The 27,942-nt window shown below is 54.7% G+C and overlaps 8 protein-coding genes across 8 annotated transcripts; 4 read left to right on the top strand and 4 right to left on the bottom strand.

Moving 5' to 3' along the window:
* Window positions 1-209: 209 nt before the first annotated feature.
* CGGC5_v003958 (Sterol uptake control protein 2) lies at window positions 210-2,624 on the bottom strand (the record flags this gene model as incomplete). Its single annotated transcript, XM_032033250.2, has 6 exons — window positions 210-261; window positions 323-529; window positions 589-1,388; window positions 1,445-2,190; window positions 2,244-2,271; window positions 2,328-2,624. 6 exons carry the CDS (start codon window positions 2,622-2,624, stop codon window positions 210-212), a joined length of 2,130 nt encoding a protein of 709 aa, XP_031887545.2.
* A 303-nt stretch (window positions 2,625-2,927) lies between these two features.
* CGGC5_v003957 (uncharacterized protein) lies at window positions 2,928-3,251 on the bottom strand (the record flags this gene model as incomplete). Its single annotated transcript, XM_066151212.1, has 2 exons — window positions 2,928-2,978; window positions 3,060-3,251. 2 exons carry the CDS (start codon window positions 3,249-3,251, stop codon window positions 2,928-2,930), a joined length of 243 nt encoding a protein of 80 aa, XP_066009332.1.
* A 1,089-nt stretch (window positions 3,252-4,340) lies between these two features.
* Window positions 4,341-4,950, bottom strand: CGGC5_v003956 (uncharacterized protein; the record flags this gene model as incomplete). The annotated part of the gene is made up of 4 exons (XM_066151211.1): window positions 4,341-4,388; window positions 4,477-4,746; window positions 4,822-4,900; window positions 4,934-4,950. The coding sequence occupies 4 exons, from the start codon at window positions 4,948-4,950 to the stop codon at window positions 4,341-4,343; spliced, it is 414 nt and encodes a 137-aa protein (XP_066009331.1).
* A 783-nt stretch (window positions 4,951-5,733) lies between these two features.
* Window positions 5,734-6,482, top strand: CGGC5_v003955 (uncharacterized protein; the record flags this gene model as incomplete). Its single annotated transcript, XM_066151210.1, has 5 exons — window positions 5,734-5,856; window positions 5,913-5,920; window positions 5,985-6,078; window positions 6,144-6,342; window positions 6,397-6,482. 5 exons carry the CDS (start codon window positions 5,734-5,736, stop codon window positions 6,480-6,482), a joined length of 510 nt encoding a protein of 169 aa, XP_066009330.1.
* A 1,330-nt stretch (window positions 6,483-7,812) lies between these two features.
* CGGC5_v003954 (uncharacterized protein) lies at window positions 7,813-8,135 on the top strand (the record flags this gene model as incomplete). Its single annotated transcript, XM_066151209.1, has 2 exons — window positions 7,813-8,012; window positions 8,090-8,135. The coding sequence occupies 2 exons, from the start codon at window positions 7,813-7,815 to the stop codon at window positions 8,133-8,135; spliced, it is 246 nt and encodes an 81-aa protein (XP_066009329.1).
* Window positions 8,136-15,180: 7,045 nt separating this feature from the next.
* Marc2-0 (Mitochondrial amidoxime reducing component 2) lies at window positions 15,181-16,750 on the top strand (the record flags this gene model as incomplete). Its single annotated transcript, XM_032033253.1, has 4 exons — window positions 15,181-16,110; window positions 16,171-16,282; window positions 16,339-16,450; window positions 16,510-16,750. The coding sequence occupies 4 exons, from the start codon at window positions 15,181-15,183 to the stop codon at window positions 16,748-16,750; spliced, it is 1,395 nt and encodes a 464-aa protein (XP_031887712.1).
* A 488-nt stretch (window positions 16,751-17,238) lies between these two features.
* cut14 (Structural maintenance of chromosomes protein 2) lies at window positions 17,239-21,005 on the bottom strand (the record flags this gene model as incomplete). Its single annotated transcript, XM_032033254.1, has 5 exons — window positions 17,239-17,503; window positions 17,557-20,642; window positions 20,705-20,825; window positions 20,886-20,926; window positions 20,979-21,005. 5 exons carry the CDS (start codon window positions 21,003-21,005, stop codon window positions 17,239-17,241), a joined length of 3,540 nt encoding a protein of 1,179 aa, XP_031887711.1.
* A 476-nt stretch (window positions 21,006-21,481) lies between these two features.
* pic1 (Inner centromere protein-related protein pic1) lies at window positions 21,482-25,721 on the top strand (the record flags this gene model as incomplete). Its single annotated transcript, XM_066151208.1, has 3 exons — window positions 21,482-21,799; window positions 21,849-25,034; window positions 25,092-25,721. The coding sequence occupies 3 exons, from the start codon at window positions 21,482-21,484 to the stop codon at window positions 25,719-25,721; spliced, it is 4,134 nt and encodes a 1,377-aa protein (XP_066009328.1).
* Window positions 25,722-27,942: the final 2,221 nt, after the last annotated feature.

Below are 27,942 nucleotides of genomic sequence, written 5' to 3'. Positions count from 1 at the left end.
TACGTATGATACAGTGAACCTCCTCATGAAGAACGGAACAAAAACGCCAAAATGCGTGGCCCGCAACGCAAGACATGGCCTAGATGCAAGAAGGGGAAAACGGGTAAGGTTGGGTTTATGGGCAACATGGATATGGTGAATAAATCGAATGGCTAAACAATGCTCTTGGCCCTCTTGGGCCAGATCTGGACAGGACCGAATCACTGTCTTCATCCGCTGTGCGTAAACGAAGCTCGAGGAAAGTTTTGATGCAAACAATGTCTGAGTCCGACATCAGGCCGCTGCCGGATTTTGACCGCCTTGGGCTGACGGATCGTCATACATTTGCATTTTGGCAAAAATGTGTCGCACTTCTCTTAGGTTTTCCGCCTGAGTCGATATCGCGTTAGCATTGCGCTCATCCGCGAAGGTGCGAACACTCTGGAGGATGGGCGTGAATCCGTCGTCGTCAGGCAGCCACCAGCGCACGCAGGACGGCTCCTGGAACAGCTCGGCCATCTTGGATCGCAGAGTGATCGGGTGGATGTATCTTTTGTTCATTGTCAGCGGCCATAAAGCTTGCACAGTCAGTCAAGGGTGGCAACTTACCCCATGGTCTCCAACAACGCGAATTTGCGTCTGATCCACATGTGATGCTTGGGATCATGCGGCAGAAATAAGGCCGAGAGAGCAACACATGCCTGGATTGTGATGAGGCTGCCCTTCGGTTTTGAGGGCCAGCTTTCGACAGCTTCGAAGATCTGGCAGATCGCGTACGCGTGGCCCATCAGTTCTTGATATAGCTCCATCCGTTTTGTTGTTGGCGATTGGCATTTGTGCATCATCGTCGTAGAGTTCCACTCGCCGGTGAGCATCGTTGTGGCGAAAGCTGGGAAGTTGTATAGGATGCCCGGCGCAAAGGGGTCCACAATGTCTTCCTCCGTCAGCGGCCGCGCATGGCTGAAGTCCGTAACGAAGTTGGCCGGGTCGGTCATCTCGTGGTCCCAGCCGTCTTTCCAGTCGTGAAGCGCTTTTTGAATCCGTTCGTGCTCCAGGGCGAAATCTTCCGGTGATATTTGCCCCCTGCTCCCTCGCGCAAACAAAGTTGACATATCCCTGGAGATAACCCTGAGCCTGCCAGACTCTGCTTCCAATTTCCAATGCATGCTGTCTTCGTCCACGGCAGCCTGTTTATCGCAGTACTCGACGTTTGTCGTGAACCACTGCCTCGGCAGCATCGTTGGAAACCCGCCCATGAGGGCGATGAAGATATCGAATCGGCCGTACCAAGACACGATCATGCGGCCAACTGGGCTATGATTGGCGGTTTCGGGAGAAAATAGGTGTATCAGCATCTCATACGCAGCCTTTTGGTGACCCATCAGATTGATCCAGTCGCCCAAGTACTCCTATTTGACCTATTGTTAGCTAATTCCTGGATCCCAATGTCCTTGTCACTCCATACCTCGATCGTCGCCAGTTGGAGCACGGTAAGAAGAGTGGTCACGTCGTGCTTTTCTCTTCTCTTGAGAGAGTTAAGCAATAAGATGACACTCTTGTTGTAATACTTCAAAAAGTCCTCCATCTTTCCGTCAGGGTCCTGAATTGTGCGGTGATAAGCGGCGAACCCAACGACCGCGTAAAGCAGAGCTTCGTTTCGCAACGCATAGTTAAGGAGATGTATACGAAACACCTTTTGTGCGTCGGCCAGCATGCAATAATGATAGTGGGTGATATTTTCGCAAAAGTACTCGAGGTGTTGTCGAATGTCGAGGGGAAGATGAGACCAATCGACGTGGCCGCTCACAGAAAGCACTCCCAGATCTGGCATCGCGTATGTAGTCGTGGCTTGACTGCTCGAGGTCCCCACCGATGCCGAGGGCGAGGCACTCTTGGTTCCTTCATGCGAGGGTGTTTCGGAGCTTCCACGGGTTCCTCCTGAGCGCTGAAGGCTGAATGAAGAAGCTGTGCTGCTTCTGCTGGGGCCTGCAAAGTGTTTGTGCGGAGAATCTTCGTCACCCTCATCTTCGTCAATAATCGTGTCAAGACCGGCGGGTTCTGTTTCCTCCTCTCCATCCTCTGCATCGTTGGAAGAGTCGGGACTGGCTTGCTGTGTGGTGTTGCCTTCTTTCGAAGTTGCCGTCTGTGCTGCCGAGCCTTTGGTTGCTGGAGGTTCTGGGTATATACACTCACGGCTGCCCTTGCGACATCCTGCGATCATGTTAGTTATTTCGGGTTGTCTGTTTCGTTCCGGGCTTACACACTGTCGCATATCGGCCGACTCTCGTCGCACTGTCATGGTTATTAGCACAACAAGCGCAGTGCGCAGGACTCACGAGCCTGCCTACCTTAACTCTTCTACTTCTGCACATGTAGCAGCCTGACCTTGTGCGTCGGTGCTTGACATGGTCAATACCGGGGGCCGACTTTCTTCGATTGCGGGAGGATTTGGGGGCGCTGAGCCCGACGGGGTCGGGAAAGCCAGTGAAGTATCCAAGGTTGGGATAAGGTCCCGGCATTGCGCCGCCCATCATGGGCATCTGGCCGCCGGGGAATTGAGGAGAATGAGTATCCTGTGGACTCATGTTCTGGCTGGCTGCCACTCCGGACATGGAGGTGAGAAAGTGGTGGTAATAGTCCCCCATGGTCGCGGTTGTAGGTGATTGGTGTCTAGATTTCGAGTGGGAGACAAGGGGACGGGAACGTAGTGTGGAGCGTGTGCCAACGTTTCCCGCAAAGTTGGCACGCTCTGTCCACACAAGCGCAAATGACGGAGCTGTATCCCTTTGGGACCGCCGGTGGCAACACGGGACGACGGTGCGAATTGCGCTGGAAAATACTAGGTTAAGCGGATTCTGCCGAGCGAGCCAAGTTGCGGGTCTCTTAAAGTTGTCAGGGAAAGTAGTCGTGGGGTCGATGGTGCCCGATCCTCTGAGAGGCTGATCCGTCTAGATAGAGGGGTGAAGGAGCTTGGACGAGCGATTCAGACCTATGGTTTCCTATGACAGACTGTTGGTCCCTGTACCAAGGCATGGGCACTACTTCGACGAGGTGATGGCTAGTAGACGGCGGAAGCTTACTTGTTGAGCAGCGTCACAGAGGAGATACCGACCGTTGGCTGGGCTTTTCGTAAAAGGAGACTCCCTAGGTGTGAGAGGGGCCGCGCGAGAGATGTTGGAGAGGGACTTGGTTTTGGAGAACTCGAGCTGTGCCACACAGGAGGGGGGGGTCCAGGTCGTCCAGAGCCACAGGACCTTCTGTCCACAACTCATACAACAGTTGGTAAAGGCCGTGGTGGGGCTCCTGAGTGACCAGAATGCAACCAGGTGAGTTGAGGAGGGCGGGTATCACAACCTGCGCTTTGGTGATCTGCTTGCGGGATTGGCGTTATGCCTGGGACTCCTTGTAGGTGCTACGCTAGGAAGGGAAGTCAATGCCTAGAGGGAGATGGCGAGATGGTTGTGTCTAGGCTTCGTGCCCAAGATAATCCCGGTAAAATTCGAAAGTCCTTGCCAGCTGGTGAGTAGAGGAGAACCGGGTGTGGTTGGCCAGACTTTACAAGCCAAGGGACCTAGTCGGCTGTAATTGGCGTTGACAATGATCTCCAACGTGTGAGTGGCATGTACTTTTGCCTTGCTGCGAGGGGAGACCAAGAATGGGAAAGACGAGTAAACATGCGTAGATATGCCGCGGTTCCACTCACTTGGGTCGGACAAGGGGCGAAGATCGAGAGACAGGGTCGAGGATGAGGACGTTCCGCCAGATGAGCAAGGTCAGATCCGAACCTTGAGTGCCGGTGTAGTCATAGAGCGAGACGAAAGTGGCCGAGCATGTGGGTATATCGGCCACGTCCCGGCAAGACACGGCGTGGAATGCGTATGGACACAAGAAATGCTCCTGGATGGCGGTGGTGGTGGGAGAGGGAAGCTAGCGTTGGAACGGTTGTTGACAGGATAGGCAGTGGGCAGGTTTGCTTCGACGGTTCAGGATGCCGGAGATATGATATGTCGGCAGGAGATTAACAATCCTTTGCAATATGGGGCAGAAGAATGGCCCAGGATGGAGAGCTGTCGTCCTGAAAAGTGATGAAAGAGGCTGGCGCGGGGTGAAGGGGTTTTTGGCGCAGTTACCCTTGCGAGCTCAAGGTCCTGGTGGTTCCCTAGCCTCGGGAGGAGCGGTTTGAAAAGACGACCCTAGGTCGATTAAGGTTCCGGGATGGCGCGTGAGTGCTGGGGCGGCTGAGGCGTGGCAGGCACTGCGAGAAGGAGGAGAAGTAGGTCGATTCAAGGCGTTGATACGGAGTCACCACCCGTGTCGACTGAGGAATGTGGCAACGGCTGGCCGTTCTGGGACCCGGCGGCTTAAGTTCTTGGCCCAAGCTGGGTCTGGTATCTGAACGGCCGTCTGCTCTGCTCAAACGCTTAGCATCCAGAGAACAGCACGGATCGTCGGACCTGGCTGATGAGGTGACGATACTTGTTGACGGGTTCTACTCACCCACAAGGTCGAAGCCACAAATTCCGTCCAGAGGTGAGTGCGTGTGACACTGGAGCAGAACTGGACGTCAAAATCTGAAAGAAGAGGCACAGATAAGCCCTGGCAAATAATGAGACAAGGGTCCTTCGCCCAAAGTGATGTAACGAGCGGCGAGCCAAAGCAAGCGCCCAGGCTGGTGGGGTTGAAGCTGGACTGGACTGGACTGGGCTTGCTGGGGTTGGGGTTGGCAAAGTAGGACGCCCGAATTCGAGACCCTGTCAGCTCCTCTTGCTGGGAGTTTGATCAACACCGGCCTAGCTCGAAATGATGTGTGGAGGTTCCTGTCGTTGATCTGGTGTCTTGTACCTGATCTCGGATTGCGCGACTGAAGGGCCGTGACAGCTGGGCGCAGTCGCCCTGGCGTGGATGGAAGGCGGCGTTGTCACTAGCAAGTTAGTCCAACTTAACTCGCGCATACATGGCCGCCAGACCCATTGTTTGAAACCCGCGTTCCCAGGCCCGTCCGCTCCAATTTACATATGCTTGAATAAATAACAACTGTCGTCTGGCAGTTTGAAGTGTGTAGGCGCGTTCTTCCATGCGACTCTAGCGCGGATTCATTCGAGTCTGGGCGTCCAGTCGCAACTCGTTGAGCCTATAAGCTCAGCTTGAAAGGTCACTCTTAAACAATGTGGGACTGATCCTGTCTAAGACGGCGGAGATTGACGACTCTGTCGACCACCATCCGCACCGTGAGGAGGGATAGTATTGAACGAAGTGTGCCGGAGAGAGAAGAGATGAGAGTGAGAGTACAATCTGCATGTGCTACCTCTTTCACAGACGTCCCCCTAGAGCAAGAGACCGACGGCGCACCAGTATTTGCGGCGAGGAGGAGAGCTCATGCTGAGGTGGTAGGTCTATTCAAGGTAAAGGGGACCAGACCAGCCTGGGCAGAAGCCAGGCACTCACTCGCAGAGGTTTCCCGTGTACCTACCCAGGCTGTCGGGGCAAGGAGCCACCGACATGGAAGAGGACGAGGAGGCCAAGACCCCTCACCAATCCACACCATAGGGACACCCTCATTGGCACCCACACCCAGCTTCTGGGGCTAGTCTGGCACAGCTAGGGCAGCGCTGAGGGGGCGTGAGGAAGGTGTGGTTAGAACGGCAGCACAGACATCGTCGGGAGGTGTGGCCCGGTGGAACACAGAGGGGAGAAGCAGCAGCAACAGCATAATCTAGCTTTCTTGGCCCTGGGAACCTGATGCCGCTAGCGCCCATGCTTAAAGGCGGCGGTCCTTGGGATGGGACGAGAAATGAGGTGAAGCTGCCGCCGCCGCCAGAGCTTGGTGACATGTTCCGCATTGGTGGAGAAGTTGGAACGGCAGTCCGCGGGATCGATGTTCGACGGGCGGGCGTTGACAGCAGCAGACTGGGAGCGGTGCGACGCGGCAGTAGTGTGAAAGGTAAGTTACCGTTGGGCGGGATGCAAGTATTAACACGGGACTTTCATTTAAGCCCCAAGGTCAGAGCTGCGAAGAACAGACAAGGTGCTTCGACGTCGGAGCTAAGGTCCAACACCTTGCTGCTGAGGCCTGAGGGATGGATGGCAAGGTCAGGTAGTGTAAGTTTCTCCGCCGTGTTGGTTCTCGGTGCCTGGTTGTTGACTGACCCCCGTGCTGCCCCCAGCCTGCCAACCCGCCATCCAGCCAGCTTTCTTTTTCACCCTCCCTTCCACCGCAGAAGGTTGTTCGCTGGCAAGAATATTCTTTTGAGACAGCGTTAGGGAAGGATGGCGACCGTCTCTGCATGTCAGATTGGACAGGTGGGCATGTCGAGCAGAGGCTGCGGGCTAAAGGCGGGATAAAAAGGATGGATGGCAAAGCCGGTGTGTGTGCGCTATGCAGCAGGAGTCGACGATCCAGGCTGACATTCGTCCCAGAACAATTCAGGATGAGGGGCAGGGCAGACCTGGACAGCGGTTCGGGCCAATCGATGCCTCGATTGCGGACTAGGGCGGGCCACTGATCAACAGTCCCAGCATCCAAGCACAGGAACATCGTCCCATGGATGCGGTGCAGCGTGTATGTACACTACTTGGTACTGCATAGTAGGTAGTGAGCAGGCCAACTTCCGTGGTGTAGCATCCGTGTCTTGTTGTACTAGAGGCATCATGGAGTGGCCCGCTCCGAATGCTCTGCTGAGATGCGTGCCTGATGTTGCGCACATGAGCGACGATCGACAGGCGCATCTGCAGTGATGGGCGTGGGTATCTGCCCAAGTATGCTCTCGTTGAAGTCGATGCCCAGACATGTGTGTGTGTTGATACTGCGCAGTCCAGGAAGCTTTTGCATCCGTGGGTACCCGGATCCGCAGCCAGAGTGTTTTTTTGAGCGCTTGTCTGGACTCGCCCGCCGGCGTTCATGCCGGGATCAGCAAGGCACATTGGTGTTGTTCGACGGCGTCCTGACAGGGACAGAGATGCCAGGGCTTGACAGGGCTCCAGGGTGCGATCCGGAATAGAAATCGAGCATGCAGTGGCAAGCAAGCCTTACAGCCAATGGTGATGTGCGCGGAGGACGACAGTACCTAGCGCGGGCAGTACGCCAGATGGGTAGGTATCTGTAGATGGGACGAAAGGCGGAAAAAGGACGAGCGCCATTACGTAGATAGCGTAGTGCGGTTCGTCGTCACCGGGGGGGGCGAGGACTGGAGTCAGGAGGCGTTCACAAAGATAGGTACCGTTGCGCAGTAAATGGAAGTACCGATTCAAGCAAGAGGTTGTGCGCATGCGTGTTATGTGTGATGTGTGTGATATGATGTGTCGTAGGATTGCCGTGTGCCGTGTGCCGCGCTCCGTCCTGCCCTTCCTCTTCGGGGCGGAGGCGTGGGTTCTTCCTGGATCGTCCCTGAAGAGGCTGATGAATGGGCATCGCATCGATTGTCAAAGGATGTCGGACGGGACAAACTGTAAGAGGTTGATGAGACAGAAAAAAACATAAAAAAATACAAGCCGTGTTATGTAATTGCCATTGGCAGATGGAGGTCCTTCCTCCATGATCCAATGGGTCTCGAAACAGCAGGAGTCAATGGCCGGGCCGGGTCCACCTTCCTTGGTTTTAGTGCATTCATACCCATACATAGTACTTCTCTACCTCACAGAGTACCCGTACCAAACCAGGTAGGTAGGTACGCAGTAGGTAAGGTAGGCACCTTGTCCCGACCCAGTAGGTGCCTTCCCTGCGCCTGGGGACCATTGGGGGGCCATTGGGTCACTCGGTCTCGAGGGGCCTTTTTTATTTTAATTCTTTTTTTACTGCACAGGGCAGCTGGGGCTGTTGTCGTCGTCTCCATCGCGATGCAGCAGAGAGCGGCACCTGCCTTCCCTCTAGTGGCTATTTGGGAAGGCGTCTACCAGAACTCAGGCCATTACAAGGTATCTCACCAAGGATCTTCTGCCGCAGGGTACTTTACTCCAGGCGCGAACAGTTTGGGGACAAGGCATTGGATAGGCGCCATGTACGAGATTAGGCAAGATCTGAGCATGCAGGAGACCAGGTACGTGTTTCTTCCGCGGATGGGGGCCTCTGAAGTGTCTGTCCATCGTGAGCATTACCTTACCTAGGTATCCGTAGTCTGCCGGCCACGAATAGTAGTTGCGTATCCACAAGACCTACATAGTTGAAGTATCTTTAAGTCTTACTTGAGCATATACTGCCTCCCCTCTCCAGGGTTCTATGGATAAGGGACAAGGCACAATGCAATGAGACGCATTCAGCGTTTGGCGTGGGGCAAAGTCAACTGTTCTGGCCTTGGTTTCTCACGTCCGTCTACAAGGCAACTTAGTCAAGGAAGTGGTCAGACACGAGACAGAAGTTCAAGGAGTTTGAATCATTTGACTTCCAATAGAGTCAATTAAACCCGTCAGTAGAAACATTAACCCCCGGCAGTTAATCTTGAAGGTCTAACATATAGGCCTTTAAATATCTCGTTGAGCAAGTCATGAACATTCCTTGCCCAATGCCAACAGAATAGAAGTTGTCTCCAACACGCACAAACCTAAGACTGGAAGTGGCAGGCATGATTCCTGCGCCAGCCCTGCGCAGCTCCGCACCGCACCGCACCGCACCGCACCGCACCGCACCGCACCGCACAGCACAGCACAGCACAGCACAGCTCGGCGCCGGACCATCTCCGCTCTCACCTGCCTCCAGCTCTGTTGAGAACGCGAGAGGGACACCGAGGCTCGCCAGGATCAGCCGCCGTCCTGAGATGGGGCTAGTTGCTTTGCGATTCTTTGGTAAGATACGAGAACCAGGGAAGTTGCTTGCTGTCACGCCCACTTCTCTCCTCCTTTTGGTCCCTTTCCCGTCCATTGCAACCTCTTCTTGGAGGCTTTGCCATCTCCAGCATTCGGCATGGCCCGGGATGCGCTGTCTTGCGGGCTGCGGTGCCAATTTAACCTCCAATGACCCGATCCAATGGTTTTCAGCGGCTCAGACCGATCGAGTTGTTGTTGGTGTTGCCATCCAGTTTCCCCCCTGCTGGCTGCGTTTGCTTTCGTGCCATGCAGTATGTACTTCTTTGCCTACTGCACTTGCACTTGCACTTGCACATGCAGTGTAAGCTGTTTGCTGTGTGGCTGCATGGCTTTCGCGCTCTTTGCATTCTTCCGCCCTAGGCATGCGGGTAGCAATGCGGGTAGCAGCGCTGCCTCAGTCGCCTCCTCCGCCTGCCATAGCTGCAATAGTCGCTCTCAGCTCTGCTGCAATGCCATGCCATGCCATGCAATGCAATGCAGTGCGCTGCGATGCGCTGCATTCCCATCACAAAAACAAAATCTTTCTCTCAACAACCCTCGTCATAATCCCCTACACATATATCTCCAGATGGCACACTACGACATGTTCCGCGGCGCTTCCTATCGTAGGCATCGTAGGCATCGTAGGCATCGCAGGCATCGTAGGCAGTTGGGGCTGGCCAAATGGTGCAAGTCACCTACCATAGTATGGTCATTCTTGGTGCTCCCTCTCCAACCCAACCCAACCCCCGTCCTGCAGCTGCCATGGAACATCGGGACATCAGCCTTATTGCACTACATGCCCAGTACAGCTAGAACAGCCCGATACTTTTACGGGACAAGCAAGACTATGCAACTCGAACCTCGTGCCAGATTGCCATGCTCCTCGACGAAAGCACAGCTGGAGGCAGCCGCTCCCTGCTTTGCCTTGTCTCAACTCAGCAAGGATGGCCTTTTCAAACGCGGCACCTTCTTCCCTTTCCCCCCTCCCCTCTCTCGTTCTCGCGGAAGGTTGTCCTCAGCTGAACTGAACTGAACTGAATTGAACTGAACTGGGTCTTTAAACTTTCCGGCGCCCTGCACCTTCCGCAACGACTGTGCGTCAACAATCCGATTATCCAGATGGGGGCATGCCACTGCTGCAACTGCAACGTCTCATTCCTCCCTGTTCGCTGTGGCCCTTGAACTCAAAACCATCTCCCCCCTCCTTCAATCAACCTAGGCCCCCCTGCATCCTCCCGGCCTTCACCAGCGGCCCGGCTTCTAGAACGGAAATCTCCCTGACGTTGCTTTTTCCCAGGTGGCAACAAGGCCTTAACTTGACCGGTCAGTTGGGGCGCACCCTCGTACGGATACCCTCAGCATCCTCGTTCTCGTACCCCCATCATCTCCTCCCGGCACCGCATCGGCGCGTCCCACTGTGGTGCTACAAACAATACTACAAATCGCTGCCTACCTAGCACATACTTCACCAGCATACGCACCGGATACCTACTGACAACGAGTCACGATGCTACTGACCTGGCCGTTGTGGACGCCGCGGAACCGCCATTATCCATGTTCTTTGCTTCAATATCAGCAACGGCACTCTATATCGGAATCCGGCCCATCAATAGCGAGTCGTTCCAGAGTGGACGTCCATGGGACAATCTTCGGAAAAAGAGACAACGGAAACCGTTGGATGGATGTTTGATAGAAACTGCCAACGACCTGACCCCAAGTCGCCATCGTCTCATCAGAGGCAGGGAGAAGAAACAAAAGAACCTCGACCATCACCTGCCGCGCTCTGCCTGAATCTCTGTCCCGCCGTCGACATCAGCTTGTCGATACCGTTTGATCGATTCCCAAGACATCCGGGATTCACAGCGTCATGGACTCTCTTCTGCCGGCGGAAGGTTGCAGATTTCCGTAGCAAAGGGACGCTGCGAGACAGGGGGACATGTGGCAGGCTCGAGCTCCGAAGCCTTTCGCATCTCTTCCTTCTTTGCTTTTTTCCACGACCCCACCATGGAGGAGGTCATTGCTCCTTGACTTGTCGGGATCATGGGTTATGCGCCTGGACTGCAGATTCATCCATGGCAACTTCTGCTGACCGCCACACCCGGATTTCAACCAGAAAAAAGGATCGACTTGTTCAAATCGGACTTACATCGAAGTGGTCAAAACCGCCTGGCACCAAGGAGTCGATACCCACGCCAACATGGCGTCATGTTGCCGCCCAATTCGCGGCTGGACCTGCCGCAGGCTGGTTTCTTCCCAGCGGATCACCACTCCATGTCCAGTACGGGATGCATCCATCCGTGGAAAAGGGGATGCGCCCTGCATACACCCGGGCAACTTTCTTTGAAAAAAAGTCACCAAAGTCTCGAACCAGCGCCGTCAAAATCACGGTTGCCGCGGCCCCCAAATATCCACTTGAGCCCCAAAGCTGCTCTGATTCGGTCATATCTATGAAAAAACTTACAGGGTATTTTTGTTGCGCGCGATTCGGATGACTGCCCCAAAAAAAATGTCTTAGCAAGGGGCTGTTGCATCCACATCGGAAGTATATCCTTGGTTCAAGCTGTTCAACAAAGACGGAATTCAACCAAATGTAGTCTTCCTACGGCCTGGCAGTCCGCAGCTCTGAAGCTTCCAAGTCTTCGCCTTCGGTCCAGCAGGACCACGAACAGCCGCCCGGCCTGGTTCATTCGGGTCAGCGCGCTACACAGTCTCGGCCTTTCGGTGACGGCCACGGGTGGAACGCCTTGCCGTTCGACGCGGTCGGCAAAAATGCCTTTGCTCTCTCAGAAAGCTAACGCTAATCGGATGAACTGCCTCTGAAAGGTTGGTGGTACCACGAGGCGCCGAGGCATTCGAGTTTGGTGGCAGAGCGGGATCATTTCGCAAATTAAAACAATAATGCGGCTTGATATAGCTCTCCCGGCTCAACATCTCCTGGCAAACAGGCAAAGCGCCGATGGCAGGCGGCTATTGATACCTTGCTCATAATACGGCAACCCCAAAGACGGAAGCTGATCGATGGGCCATGTTGTCGGAACCACAATCAATCCCGGACCGAAGCGGGTTGACGAGGAGAACATTGGAAGCTTAACAAGTCATTTCTGAGTTGCAATCTACAAAGATTCACAGGCAACTGCGCTCAATTACCGCGCGTCAGGGGGAAAAGTTGACTGCACAAATCCTCTGTTTAATTCAGGTGGGATGGGTGTGTCTGGCCCAACTGCACTGCCAGCTCACCATCACTTTGCTTCAGAGTAACCCTTGAAGCACTCCCACAAACACGGCCTCAGCCAGACAACCGCAGGAGGCCATTAGTATGAATTGTATGCAGCCACTGTTCAGACTGCGGTCGTAGTGCGTCAGGGAATCTTGTGCAGTGGTCGTGAGAAGGCCCAGCATTCTTGGCGATTTTGTAGCGTCTGCATAGCCAGGGCCCAGAAGGCGCCCAGAGATGGGCTTCGCCCGTGGCCATCCATCCCTGCCGCCGCGGGGTGTCATCAACTGCCTCTAAGCACTCAGCTAGGACAGTTCCCCTTGAGCCGGTCTAGCTAGGTGCTAGATCCTACCGTTGTGGCTGGCACTAATCCAACGTTGGCGATTGCCCCGGACGCTCGACCATGATGGATCAACCGACTCGTCGGCGAGCTTCAGACATCCAGGACTAATTCAACCGTTTGTTGAATCTCGACACGTTTTGATAACTTGGGAACCGGATCGCGATCAACCTCGGCGTCAAGATCACATTTCTAGCGCTTAGGCCTCTATCAACCAGTGAATACCCCTCGGTAACTTTGACAATTTAAGACGAAATCAGGCTAGGGGCTTTGGGACTACGAGCACATGGACTCGATTCTTCAAGTTCAAATTCAACATCTTACGAGTGCCCTAGACTGTGGTTCACTATGCACTGCGAGCTCCTTTACCGGCAGAGCAATTGGGTTGACCAGGTTGATGCGCAAAGGCCTCCTGCAACGAATTCATCTGTTCCGTATTCAGGGGTTCCGGACAAGGGGTTTCGCATTACCAGCATAGTCGTCATGTTCGTTCGAGACAACCCTCGGTCAGATGCAGTATCTGACCTGTCACACAGCTCAGGACCACTGGCACCTTTGGTGTGTAACGCCTCATCTTCTCCTTTCCCAAGGAGGATGATCAAATTTCCAGATACGCCATTTCATGCAAATTGTCGTTCATTTCCATTACAGAGAAGCTCCGGCGGGGAGATCCTAGGAAGACACCTGCCCTGGCCTGTAGCTCTTTGTCCCCACGCATGCGACAACTCTAAGCACAAGCCCAGGTCAAGATACTAGTGAGAGCATTATCGACTTCATGCTCGTTGTCGCCATCTCATACTGGGCGGGGAGGTAATCAGGACAAGAAATGTCCTAATATGCGTGCTGCGCTACCGGCATGGAGTGCAATCCTGTCATACGTTCGCAGGGTCGGAATAGCCCCTCTATACTGACGATAATCCCATCAAGTTGCACATATAATACCGTTGACTAGCTTACACTTGAGCTCTACACCCACGGACCGCCGTCGTCTATCAAAAGGAGGAAGGTAGTGATAAACATAGCACAGCCGCGCTCAATGATCGTCAGCTCAGTCGGCAGGTAGCAGTATCACTTCAGGCCAATATCAACAGGTATTATCGGCTCGTTCTGTTCCGAGTGGGTGAGTATTTCTGTGCCAACGTACGGACTCTACGGGGTGCTGGCTACCCTCAATACTAAATGTGGAAGCCGCATGTGGGAGTTGAACCGGCCCGATGAGTCCATCCCGCTCTCCCGACGCACCGTGGTCACACATCATGACAATAATCAAGCGTCGCTCAACTCCCGCGGAACTTGAGCTGGCGTGGCGTCTCGTGGGTAGCTGCACATTATTCAGGAATGAAGCGTCCAAACGATCGCTCGAATCGCGCAAGAATACCACCCTGGTGCGACACTATATGCGAACATCCAATCGCAACGGTCGTCGACGACATCATGTTGTCTCTATGTCGTTTCAATGCTACCATTGGGTTGTCGTTCGGGGAATATACGGCAGGACCCTTTTCGATACGACCTGGGAACAGACTACGTTCGCAAGCTGGCTACGACAATGCGATCAGACTTAGTGACAATATTGCACAGCAATCGAGATGGACCATAGCTCCCACCGGCGTGACGGTGCGCGGAGGAGACAACGGGCGCAGCGCGTTGGTGCTGGAACTGTTCCATGTACATGCTCACACGATAGGTTGCAGTCACGTCTTCGTCGTACAACGTCGGCTGCGGCATCTCAGCTCGAAGGCGGTTGATACGATCGGTACTTGAGTCCTCCTCGTTGACAGGAACGGCCATCTGATGAAAGCCGGGCTCCGGCTCGAGCTAAGAGGCTAGACTCTGAGCATCGACAGCAACTGTCAGGGGTCCGAGTGATGGCTTCTCGACGCAAACCCATCACATCCCGGCTTGGTGCTGGATCAGCAGCACCTGGAAGAGCACTACGCAACGGGAGGTTGGCTAGACCTGCAAGGCACGAGCCAACTGGGGCCACAGGAGAGCCGGAGATTTCGCCGCTGTAGATGTAACCGTAAATCCCTCTGTCTTACGGACGTAACAGCGGATGACGGTGACGAGTTGATGTTGTCGTAGTCGCCAAATCCACCTCAACGGGCGGCGGTTGGCAACGTGAGCCACCTTACTGACTGCACAGGCTCTCAAGGGACACGGCCCGTGGATTGAAAGTCAGCGACAATCGTTACGAAAAGCAGAATGGGGGCTGGGGAGTGGTTTGCTCCTTTCTCCTTGCTGGTTTCGAGTATACGATGACCAACAACGGTGCTCCGCCGGCAGCCGTTGCTCGCCAGCCCACACCCACAACCACGGTTCTGCAAATTGGTTTTGCGGGATTGAGACCGATGGTCCTCAACCAAGGTTTTGTTTCAAGCACGGGCCGACGGACTGTTCCTAGCCCCAGTTGGGTCGGAGGAGACGATCCCCTGACTAAGGGGATGACAGACTGGGTCACATGCCATGGCACGTGATCTAGACTTCAAACGCGCATGGTAGCGTAGGGGACTCTGGACCCTGAAAGGGATGGCGAGGAGGTCAAAGTTTCAGCCTCTGGGACCGGAGACGTGGTTGTTCGAGAAATGAGGTGAGATGATGCTTCATATCGTAACATGAAGAAATAAGCACCGGATCGACACCAAAAGAACCACAGTCGGCTGTGGTTGTGAAAAAGTGGTGACTAAACCACAATTAAGCTCACATTCAACCTCTTCAACTGTCTTACAAGGGAGAGACAGCGAGCGACGTCAATCGACAGGGAGAGAGAGAGAGAGAGAGAGAGAGAGAGAGCCACCTCAAACTCTAAACAAAACATCAAAACAATCAACCTATTGCATCAACAAAAAAAAAGTCAACAATAATCATAATGGAGGCAGCCGCAGCAGCAGCGGGCGCCAACATCTCGGCCACGGCAGCCCTGCACCAAGTCCCAACAGGCCTGGGCTTCGGCTTCTTCTTCCTCCCCTTCGCAACCGTCGTCTGCTTCCTCATTCCCGTCCTTTACCTCTTCCCGCCGATTCCGGCAACAACCAGCGACGCCCTGCGCGCAACGCACTCCAAGATTGGCATCGCCCCGCCAAAGAGCAATCTCCGCGACCAGTTCTCCGCCCAGCACCGCGAGCCTCCGGCCGGCGGCGCCGTCGCCCGGCTGCAGGCACTCTGCGTGTACCCCATCAAGTCATGCCGCGGCATTGAGATGGCCAAGAGCAAGCTGCTCCCCACGGGCCTGGAGTTTGACCGGCTGTACACCTTTGCGCAGCTCAAGTCGGCCTTTCCCGTCGCCGTCGACGACTCGGAGGAGTCCAAGGACCGGCACAGCTGGGAGTTTGTCACGCAGAGGCAGTTCCCGCTGCTGGCGACGGTCAAGGTGGACGTCTTCGTGCCGGACCCGACGAAGCGCACCGTCTTCATGGAGAGCACCAGCGACGCGTGGATCGTCTTCCGCTTCCCCTGGCAGGACCGCGGCTTCGCGGGCTTCGTGCAGTGGGTGTCCGCCAAGATCCGCGACGGGTGGCGTGCCGTGCCCGAGAGGGAGGTCCTACTGCCTGTCGAGTTCCCCACGGAGAAGGAGATCCAGGAGCGCGGGTACACGTACGAGGACGTGCGGGTGTGGAAGGAGATGGTGCCCGCTCTCAACATGGAGAAGGAGATCCCGAAGGAGCTGAGCCAGTATCTCGGTGTGAGCAACAAGCTCGCCATCTTCAGGGTCGACCCGAGCAAGCTGAGGGAGGTGTATCGGTGTGCGCCGACGAAGGAGGAGGCTGGGTTCCAGACCATTGTTGGCTTCCAGGATGCGGTGAGTGACATTTTCTGAAGAGATTGTAAGATGAACGTTGAGCGCTGACGAGTGAGACAGTACCCCATTCACTTGATGAACCTCAGCAGTCTTCAAGAGTTCGACTCTGAGGTGCCGAAGGACGAGGAGCTCACGCAGCTTGACGTAAGGAGGTTCCGCTCCAACATCATCGGTTTGTGGCCCTTGCAAGTTCACCACACAGTGTGACGTCTCTAATTGAAGCCTCAGTCGCCGGTGCGCCCGCCTACGATGAAGAGTCGTGGAAACACATCACCTTCACCCAGGGCACCTCAAAGATCACCGCCCCAGCAAAGTTCCAAGTCTCCTGCCGAACGGTCCGGTAAGTCCCGTCTCTGACTCTCTCTCATCTAACGGCCGGAAGCTGACTTGAGGAAAAAGCTGCAAACTCCCCAACGTGGACCCAGCAACCGGCGTCCGTCACAAGGTCGAGCCCGACAGGTCCCTCCGCAGGCTGCGCGAGGTCGACGAGGGCGCGCCCAAGATGGGCTGCCTTGGCATGCAGCTCTGCCCGCTCTTTGACGGCACCACCGACCGTGTCGAGTTCATGCAGGCCTGGCTCGAGGTCGGTATGGACGTGAGCGTGGAACAGCGCGGGGAGCATGTGTACATCAAGCAGTGATGATGGCGTTTGTTTTGTAAACCACAGTCACGGGATGGTTGTAAGATCACGCAAAGAATAGAAATCACGCAAGTAATAGAAGGTCTCTAAGAGGGCCGGGGGCGTCATCGTTATTCAAAATGCGGAACAGAGAATAAATCAAATCATCATTATCAACAGCACTCGAGCCTCCATAGATAGATCATACCGTTACTCCTCCCAAAGGCCTGGGTTCGTTCCCATTACATACAACGTAACCGCCCGAGCGAACAAACACGCGAGTGATTTTCATTTCCGCATCCACGGCCCCATTTGCACGCGCTCCTGGTATCCAACCAAAGACCCCCTTCGCCCATCATACAAAAAAGTGTGTGAAGAACCGCTTTAATGACAAGAAATTTAGGGCATCTGTGGTATTCCATTTCGTCGTCATCATCATGATATGCCGGACCCCAGCAGCGGCTGTCGAGAGACAACAGCGGCCGGGACATTCGCTCTCACTCGCCAGCCTACTTAAGGTCGGCGGGTGTGAGCGCCTGGACCATACTGGTTCCCTCGCTGAAGCGGGTGCGGAAGATGCGGTTCGCGTTCTGGAACATGCCGTCTTTGAGGGAGACGACGATGAACTGCGAGCCCTTGAAGCGGGTCTTGATCAGCCGGCCAATGTTTTGTGTGTGCGACAGATCGAGAGCGGCGTCGACCTCGTCGAGAATGTACATTGGCGCGGGCTTGAACTGAAGCAAGGCCATAATGAGGGACAGAGCGATGAGTGATCTGCAGGTTGTTAGCATGAGTGTCCAAGCAAGAAAGAAAACAAAGCTTCGTACCTCTGTCCACCAGAAAGCTCAGTCAAGCTCTGCTTCCACACCTTTCCGAGCGAGACCTTGACTTCGAGACCATCGCTGATGGTCTTACCCTCGGGAGGATCCAGCTTGGCGAAACTGCCTGGCAGAAGCTCGTTGAAGATCTGACCAAAGTCGCCGTTAACCTTCTGCCATGTCTCTTCAAGGGCCTTCTTCTTGTAGTCGTCGAGGCTGATGATGGTTTCCTCAATCTTCTTCTTGTCGCGGATGACCGTCTTCATCATGTGCTTGAGGGAGACTTCCTTCTTCTCAACGCTTTCAATCATGTTCATGACCTTGGGGTTGATCTTCTTCTTCATGCCCTGGAAGCGGTCCGTCAGGTTGCGGAGCGTCGCCCTGCACTCCTTGATGTTCTGGCCCTTGAAGTCATACGGCGTTCCCGTGCGGCCAAAGTTGTCCTTCTCGTCGGCAATCCACTCGTGCTCCTTTTCCAAAGCCGCCACCCTTTGCACGGATGATTCCTGCTCCTTGTGGGACTTGTCAAGCTGGTGACCCAGCTTCTGCATCTCAAGGCTCTCCTCGGCGATTCGAGCGTTCTTGGACCGGGTTGCCTCCTCCAGAGCGTGCAATTCGTCGTCGAAACCGTGAAGCTTGGCGCGCTCATCATCCAGCTCGGCCTGGACGCCGTCGAGTGTCTCTTGCAGGCTCGCCGTTTGCTTGACAAGATCCTCAATATCTTGCTGCTGAGCCTTGATGGCGAGTTCGACTTCCTGGAGCTGCTCTTGGGCGGCTGACAGATCGCCGGCAACTTGTTCAGAGTCAAGCTGAGCACCCTGCAGGTCCTTCTGGTGCGCCTTGACCGAAGCGGTGTTCTTCGTGAGGTTTGCTCGGAGTTTGTCGAGACACTTTTGCAACTCGACGAGCTTCGCGTCTTTGTTGTTGTCAAAGTCTTTCATATCCTCCTCGATTCGCTTGGCATCAGCAGTCGCTTCTGAATGCTTCTTCTTGGCTTCCGCTGTGTCGGTCTTGAGCTGGGCAATCGTCTCCTTCATGTTCTCGACCTCCTGAATGATGGACGAGGACGAGTTGCCGCTGATTTGCTCCTCGGCAAGCTTGATCTCGTGGCTTTTGAGGTCAAGCTCCTGCTTAATCTTGCGGGCGTGGTCGAGCTTGGACTTTTCGCTGGCAATTGTAAGCTGGAGTTGGTGCAGAGAGCCTTCGGCTTCCTTGAGCTGACGAGTAATGTCGTTCAGCTTCTGCAGGGTGACAAGCACACCGCTAGAGTTGGGCGAGCTACCACCAGATAGCGTGCCGGAGGGATCGTAAGAATCTCCCTCAAGGGTGATACTCCTCATACGGACGTTGGGGTCAAAAGTGACCTTCTTGGCCGTGTCTGCATCCGCGCAGATGAGAGTGTTGCCAAAGACGTACTCCATGGCAGCAGACACCTCGTTGTCGTACCCGACGAGCGTAAGGGCCAAGTCGACCTTGCCTGGCGCGATTCTCTGGGCCGTGGCGATGGCCTGGGCAGAGGCTTTGAAAGTGTTGATCTTGTTCAGGGGAATGATGGTGACACGCTTGCGAAGCTTTCCTCCTTGAAGCAGCTGAGTACCAGTGACTTCAGTGTCGACCACGACGTTGTAGAGACGTCCACCTGCACAGATCTCAAGAGCTGTGCCGGCTTGGATATTCTGCTTGTCGAGAGTGAAGAGCTGAGCAACCAGACCCTTCACCTTGGACCGGTCAAAGTTGGGAACCGGGTCGGCGTAGTTGAAGTCAATGTTGGCAACTTTGCGCCTCAGGCCGTCAGCCTCCTGTCGAAGACCGCGGATCTGCTGTTGGAGGGAAGATTGCTGCTTGTAGAGCTCTTCTTCTTGGCCGGGTTGGAAACCCAGCTTGCCAAGCTCCTTCTCCAATTTTTGGGCTTGTGCCCTCAGACCTTCGAGGTCCTTGAGGAGATCGGCGTTCTGCTCCTTTGCCTTCTTTGCGCGCGGCTCCTCCTCCTTGATACGTTTCTCCAAGTGCGCAATCTTCATCTTCGCTTGCTCTTGCTCGGTGAGGGCAGCAGTAACGCGATTCCTGGCGTCTTGAAGCTGGCCTTGGTAACCGCTCTCCTGTCCATCCTTGGATGCAACACCGGTCTGCAGTGTCTGCAGCAGCTCCTCCTTGGATTCGACTTCTTGGCTCTGCTTCTCAAGGTCATCTTTGGCAGCGTCGTACTTCGCCTTGGTCGCCTCATATGCCTCGGTCTTGCTTTGCAAGGTCGCTTCCAGCTCAGCCACTGTCTTTTCCACGGCGGTCTTCTTTTCTTTCTCTTCAGCCATGCTGGACTTCTTCAGGTCCATGACTGTCGCCAGTCTCACAATCTCGTTGGAATGCTTCTTGACGGCGTCCTCCAGACCTTGTGCCTTTCCTCCCTTCTTGAGCTCCTTGTCACGCTGCGCGCGCACTCTCTTCACATCCTCTTCAAGATGGGAAATTTCGCTCTTCAACCGTGTCGCAGACTCCTCGAGGGCCTTTTGTCGTTGCTTCTTGCCGTCGAGATCTGATGCGAAATGCTCCAGCCTTTCTTGGTTTTGTACGTAGTCGTGCGCGACAACCACTCTTGTCAGACGCTCGAGGTCGTTTTGAGTTTGTTGGAAGTCGAGGAATGCGCGCTTCTCTGTCCGCAGCTTCTCGAGCTTGGGCTCGATTTCTTCTGTCAACAGACCTGTGATTTCTTGCAGCTTCATCTCTTTCTTGGCCATCGTCTTAAGTGCCTTGTCCCTCCTATCTTCGAACATCCTGGTTCCTGCGGCTTCCTCAATCATGGCCAGGATCTCTACAGCCTTCATGTTGAGGACTTTGGTGATCCGACCTTGCATAATGAGGAAGTTGGGGTTGTTGATGTTCAGCTGCACAGACTGGAAGAGGTTCTGCACTGTCTGCTGTTGCGCACGATGTCCGTTGATGAGGTATTTGGACGTGCCGCCGAGGACGATCTGTCTGGTGACGCTGATTGTCGCATACTCTTCGAAACCGATTGGTGACTTCTTCTTATCCCTATTATCGAAGACAATCGTAACGCTCGCTTTCGTGACACCGGCCTGACCGCGCTTGTAGATAAGGTCCTATGGCCAGTCGCATCAGCATGCAGTCAACCGGGAACGGTCATCCACTATGTCTTTCTTACCTGGAGATTTTGCGCTCGGACTGTGGTCATGTTCGTAATACCCAGAACGAAGCAGATGGCATCCAGAATGTTGGACTTGCCAGAGCCGTTGAGGCCAGTGATTGAGTTGAAACTCTCGTCCCTGTTCTGTGTAAGCCCTCGTTCCCTCTCGACCCATCGGATGGAAGCAATGTTTGTTTACCATCCTGAAATCACCGTCCGCACGGCGTACGACTTAAAGCCCTAGGAAATGTCAGCGCAAGAAAGCAAATGCAAGTGGGATCGAGTCGCATACGTCTATAATAACTTCTATGACCCTCATGCTGCACTGGTTAGTCGTTGTCGGTGTTGTTGCTGAGGAGGACTTTGTCGGTGTCGAGACTTTTTGTTTACTTTCGCTCGGTCGCGTTTCCACTTCACCCTCCCTGAGCCCCCCCCTCGCATGGAACCCTCGCCCGCTTGTCCCGCCCGATAAGGCCCTTATCGGTTGCAGCAACCGCGAACTTGCCGCAAGCGCGACTTGTCATTGCCCCAGGCCAGAGAGCCCCACGACCTTCAGCCGCGCTAAGCCAAATGCGGACTCGACCAAAACATTCGGTTCGCAACGCAATTGATGAAGGCCCATCAACACCACCGCACACACATCTGTACAGCTTTGCTTCCCACTTTTGCTATCCTCTTTTTCCCCTACCAAGCTCCTTTACCAACCTCGACTCCCACTCGACCTCCATGACCAGCTAGCATTTCACCTTCTCTTCATAGCGACACTATTGCGCCTGTCGCGCCCTACCCCTCACAATGGCTACGATGCGAGGCACGCGTGTGCCCGTCGGCTCCGCGTCATGGATCTCTGAAGAACGAACGACCGCCCTCAGCATCGTCCAGGCGGAAGCCGAGGAATTTTCTTTTGCCGCGAGAAACGAGTTGGACTGGCTTAACGAACACATGGCCGGGATCTTCAACGAGAACGAAGTGCACGTACATCCTTGTCACCAGCAGGCATCAGTTACTAACACTGTGATCAGGAACGTGGCCGAGATTTTTAAGACTCCAGGAAAGCTTCGCGGCAAGACGCCACGCACGGCGCGTAAAATCGACAATGGCGAGCCTCGAGTGGTGAGTCTTCTGTAGCCCAGGCGCGACAATTATGGCTAACGATGTGCAGCCACTATCAGACGTCTTCTCCGCAACTCCTCAAGGCGCGCCGACCGCCTTCACACAACAGCTTGCTCGGAACGCAACACCGAAGCTCAACGTGGCGAAATCAACATCATCACCCCTACTTAGCAGAACTGTCTCCCCGCATAAAGCGGCCGCATCCCCCAAACCCGCCGTCACAAAACAGCATGTCGCCCTTGCTGATTCTGGCTACTACGGCAGCCAGGACATGGACAACATTGACGACGATGAAGACGACATGGACGTCGATCTTATCGAAGACGATACCCAAATTGCCGATGTTCGATCCAGCCCTCCCAAGACTGCCGGAAAGAGCGGTCACGTCGCCTTCGAGACCAACGATGAGGAGAACGCGCCACCGAGTCCGACCGTAACGAGGACAATGCGCTCACCTGAAGTCACATTCCAAACCGCAAAGGAGGAGCAGACGACCCGAGTGATGAGGGATATCACAGTGGAAGCCCCAGAGGAAACTTCCGAGTCACCAGCTCCTGACAGTCCGGCCAAGGAAACCGAGGTCGCTACATCTCCCATCAGATCCCCCAAGCCTCGAGCTGCGAAGAGCGTCTCACCAGTCAAGACATCTCCAGTCAAGACCTCACCTGTCAAGCGCTCCCCAGCCAAGGAAGCTTCTCCTGCGCCATCCCCCGAAGCAGCGCCATCGCCCTCTCCTGCTCCTACACCAGCTGCCGAGACTCAGGAGGACGTGGACGTCCACCTGGACGAAGACACCCGATCACCGTCCGTTGATTCGAGCCCGATTCGCCCTGTTAGGAAGAGCAGTCTCAACTTCGCTTCGCTACCTGCCAGAGAGCCTTTGAAGAACAAGAGCCTCGGACCTCGAGTGTCAAGGACAAGCCATCTGGATAACCACCGCACAAGTTATTATGGTCGACACACTGGTGGAAAGAGCCTGGGCAACAACATGGACGTTCCCAGTGCTTCAGAGGATGAAGAAGACGAAGATGCTGATGATATGGACATCGATCCTGTGACGGATGCGGCAAAGGAGGAAGACAGCTACGCGTCTACCCACAACAAGGCGTACACTCAGCGTTTGCAAGACCAAATCAACATGCTGGGTAAATCTCAGCCTAATGCCACCCGGCCTTCCAAATCGATCCCGAGCTCCGCAGTTGCCCAGCAGCTTGCTCAAGCAACTGCACAGGCAGCTCCAGAGACTAGACCAGCGTCACCAAAGAAGTCTACAGCAGCACCACCAACACCTGGCGCGTTCCCAGAAGACGACGAGGAAGACGACGATGACTGGATTGCACCTCCTGTTCCTGCGAAGGACGCCCCAGCTTCCCCTCCCCGACCGCGTCTGCCTAAGAGTCACACCGCCGATGTCATGGAGGGCATTGATGGCGCTGACACTGTCAGCGGGTCGGAGTTTGCTTTCCCCAAGCAGAAGGAAACACTTGGCCGGCCTGGTTCTCCGAAACGGGCCCCTGTCGTGCCTGATCGTACCACTAGCTCGCATGGCCATGGCAAGTCTGCTTCAGTTTCCGTCTTGCCAGATCTTTCCAAGGACAAGATGACCGAAGACTTGGTTCCTTCCCAGAAGCACATTTCCGTCTCCAACCCTCTGTCTGTCGTGCCCGAGGATGGACGGCCTGAGTCTCCCAAGTCGCCGACCAGAAGCTTCCGAGACAGCCCGCTGAAGCAAGTCAAGAACAAGCTGTCTTCCATTCTGAAGACTTCGAAGGGTCTTCTTGCTAGCAGTGCGGCCATCAGCGCCGAGGGCAAGTCTTCCATGATGTCACCCTCCACGGTACGACTCGGGTTTCATTCCGAGTCGTCTACGGAATCTATCGTTCCTCAGTCCATCTCAGCGGAGCCGCTGTACCCCGACTTGTCAAAACATAGGACAGTTGACTCTCAGGCGACAGCCACTACTGGAAGCCCCGAGCGCCCTGTGGCCCGGAGAACAAGGGCATCTGTCGAAAAGGAGAAGGAGGACAAGCGCAAGGAGAAGGAAGCACGGCTGTTCGCTGACCAGATGAGCAAGCTTGACAAAGCCAGGGCTGAAGAGCGAGAGAAGGCCCGGGTCTTTAGTGAGGAGCAAGAGAAGATTGCGGCGATGGAGAAGAAGATCGCCGCCCAGAAAGAAAAGGAGAGGGAGAAGGAGAGAGAGAAGGAGCGAGAGAAGGCCGTCCGGACGCCGGCACCTAAGGAAGCGCCAAAGCCTACGAGGACCAGCCCACGCAAGGCCAAGAACCAAGCCGAAACCGATGCCTCTGCTCCTGCTTCACAGCCAGAGAAGCCAGATGTGGAGATGGCCGAGGCGCCAGCCCCTGTGCCGCCCCCTTCAGCCTCTCGATCCGCCGGCCCGGGCCAGGCGACGAGGAACAGAGAGCTCCGCCGCCCTACGAAGCCGACGAAGGAGACTGCCAGCAGGGCGAAGCAGCAACCGACCGTCATTCGTGTTAACACTACTTCTCAGCACTCTCAGTATCACCCAAGCAATAGCCAGCTGTCTTCAAACTTGGAGGGAACCCTTGGCTCATCTACCAAGCCCAAGTCACAACCCAGCTCGCATAGCAAGCAGGCGTCGGTGAACAGCTTCAAGAGTTCCGCTGGGTCAACCGGGCGACCAAAGGCCCTTGAGCTTGCTGCCAAGCGCAAGGAGCAAGAAGAACGAGATCTCCAGAAGAGAAAGGATGCCAAGCTCGAGCTTGAACGCAAGCGCGCTGCCATGCAAGAAGAGGAGCGCAAGCAGGAGATGCAACGGCGACAGGATGCCGAGAGGCAGAGAGAACAGACTGAGGCGAAGAAGAGGCAGGCTGCCATTGAGCGTGCCAAGCAGACACGAGCTCCGCCTCCTGCCGTCCGAGCTCAGCCCAACGGTCCTGTTGATTATTCCGCAAGCCAGCGGAGCGATGGACCTCCTACGCGTCCGCCCTCGCGTCTGCAATCGACTATTCCTCGATCTCAGGAGGATCGACCGGTCAATACGATTCTTTCCAACGCGTCCAAGGCCGGGTCCAAGCGACCACTCCCGCAAGACGAGGACAGCCGCAAGCCTGCCCGCAATGGGCCTTCGTACCAGGCCAAGGAAGCCAAGCGAAGGCGTACTAGTGACGACTTCGCTGATGAGCTTGACATGGACATCCAGCCCCCAAACATCAAGGGACCTCCCGTTCGGCCCCCGTCAGTTGGGTTCAAGAAGGTTTGTCCTTCTCATCATCCGACACAGATTCTAGCGTCAGCTAACAGACACAACCAGGAGATGCCCAAGCCAATGTACTCTACTGGATACAGCAACGGCCCACAGAGCGTATCGAGGGATTTGTTCAAGGGCGTTGTCACGGCCCAGCACAACAGCACGGTCAAGGCAACCAAGCAACTGGATATCAACCAGTTCGCCAAGGGAGAGATTCCGTTCAATCCCAACCCCAACCCTGCTGGCCCGGCGCACAAGACCCCGGCTCGGCCTATGGCTGCCGCAAGCACCAAGACAGCAACGATTAAGAAGTCTGCTACGCGGTCGTCGCCCCGATTCCAAGACGGCGAAAAAATTGAGCTGCCTGAAATCGACACTGATCCTGAAGATGAAGATGAGAACGACGACTTCGTGGCGCCTTGGGCTGATTCACCCGATCTGCGCCGAGCTCTCATGCGACAAGAGACTCTGGATCCTCAAGGCATCTTTGGCCCTCCTCGGGCCTTGAACATGGAAGAAGTATTTAATAACAGCAAGGAGAGATGGCACAAGTTCCGCGCCCGCACATCTAGTGCAAACTGGAGCGGATCAGACCGCTTGACGGAGGATGAGATCAGGAAAGATATTGCGGCTCGCAATAGGCTGCGCAAAGACGGCGGCTGGTCCTATGAGATGAGCAAGGATTTGAGCTAAGCGCCATGTGTGGTTTTTAGGCGTTGTTATCGTGTATCAGGGATACAGCTGTGTTGGAGACACATGCGAACGCGCTCATGAGGACATTAATCTGCGGGCAGGATCGGATGGGTGCCAGGGGAGGCCACAGGGCTATAGCATTGCGTGTGCGTATCATTCATTGCCGTAAAGGCAATACTGTGTTAAAGGACTTTATTTTTGATTGCGGGCGTTTGGCAGGCAGCATAAAGCATTGGTTTTCGAAGGCAATATTTTTCGCAGAATGAAAAGACACATGCGTTTCTGAGCGAGACTGGTTTTACTTGCTTGAACAACATATACCACAGCACTGTCATATGGAAGCTGACGCCATTTGCCGAGCCAATGATGACGCTCGGGATGCATAGAGGGCTGTTCTATAACCGGGATGTCCGCTCCGTTGGCGGAGCAACCACGGCGCGTAGACACGCGTTCTGGTCTGTGAGGTCGGCGGGGGCGGGGCAGAACCGACGTCGTCCCAAGTTTCATGGTCATCTGTTTTGGCGAACCTTGACTGGCGACTCCTTATGTTGGTTTTGCTAAGCTGGCATTGAAAACTGCCATTGCTGACAACGCCGAGGCCCATCCGCCTCGCGTTTTCGCCATGACTATTCTTCTGTTGTACCCTACCCTCTTTTGAACGTTTAAATGCGATATCGTCCTTGCTTTCTCGGACAGCGTTTCTGACCGTCCATCATCTGCTATCCCTTTACAGACAGGCCTGTTTTCCCGACTCAACTCTGGCTGTTTACTCTTGAAGCCTGACTCCAGAAGAATAAACGGCCGCGCAACCTGGGCTGTGCCTCTGTATGCTTGTCTCTGGCTGTCGAAAAGGACGAGGCACGGAAAAAAGCTCCGTTGCGAACTACGGAGCGACCCTCTTCGTCCTCATCCTGTAGTTCTTTGCTGAGTTCAAGGACTTGGTCGTCTGTTTTCAGTTTGGACCTGGATAGAATGCTCGATATCTCGGCGCTCTCGGACATCTGAGCAATCGTGTGCCAGGCGTCGTTGGGTATGCTGAAATCTGTCGTCCTGAAGAGGATGCAAACACTGGTGGAGATACCAGCGAATACAGTGATAATTGCCATGACGATTCAGTACCCTCGACGACTGACTGGCACTGTTGCAACTTCGAAGATCGTGATGGTGATGTTCTCGTTTACAGTAGGTGGGAAAAAACTGATGAAACGATGGTAAATCATCCGCGCTTTCGTGAAGTACGCAGCCTGTAACGCGCGTGCAAGACTCCGTGTCACTCATGACAGCATTCAACAAGTTGGCGTCGACTGAGTGAGCTTGTGTCATGTTCTCATGGGGCCCGCAATTCGGGCAGAACGAAAGCGGCTCGTCGAGCGAATGGTCGTAGGGCCAATTACCAGCCAATTCATCCACTTCGCCATATTCTGCTGAATTCACTCTGTTACGAGCATTAATCAGAGAAGCTTTGAGGCTAGCGGGGCTGATGTGCATAATTTGACGGTCCTCAGGCGTCGTTGAGTTCGAAGCGACTCCAAGTTGTACGCGAACATCATGAGCTACATCCAAATTCCAGCCAGTGTTTCGAAAGAACTCAGCTCCTTCGAATGCAGGTTTCGTGTATATTGGGCCCGTAAACACGGGCTCCGCTCTCGGTCTCGTTCTTGTAGCGACCAGCTTCAGATTCTTCGTAGAAACGCGACACGTCATCCTAGATATAATAATGTTCTTAGTTCCTCCGTGTAAGTATCTCTAGGGCGTGTATTTGTATTGACTTGCTCGTCAAACCCTTTACAGATATTCCTTCTGATATTGCTATAGCGATCCATGCGCCTTTGTTCTTCTTCTGAGAGGAGAGGGTCTCTGGGAGTACCATACACATTCGAGGCTTCTTCCATCACCAACTGGAACAACCTCGTGACATTGAACGTCTGCTTCAGCCACATATTTTCCTTGCTAGATAGAACAGACTGGATTGCGTTGTTGCCAGTGCCATTCACAGCTCGTACCGACGCAGTGGGGGGTCACTAGAGTCCTCAAAAATGTGATCAATCTTCGTCCAGTTGGCGCCGATATCCAGCGGACAAACCTGCCAAACCTGTTCTGGTTAACAAATGGCGGAAGCAAACAGGCAAAGTTATCTGTGCCAGCCGACGAAGGCTCTGCACCAAGAAAGTTCTCCAGCGTAAGCCCGTCTACTCAGACAGTGCCACATAAGCTGATACTC

Source organism: Colletotrichum fructicola, assembly GCF_000319635.2.
Source record: "Colletotrichum fructicola Nara gc5 chromosome Unknown KSG_Nara_v1_contig02, whole genome shotgun sequence".
Classification (NCBI taxonomy): Eukaryota; Fungi; Ascomycota; class Sordariomycetes; order Glomerellales; family Glomerellaceae; genus Colletotrichum; species Colletotrichum fructicola.
The sequence above is the reverse complement of the archived record's forward strand: the minus strand, read 5'-3'. Positions and strand labels throughout refer to the sequence as shown.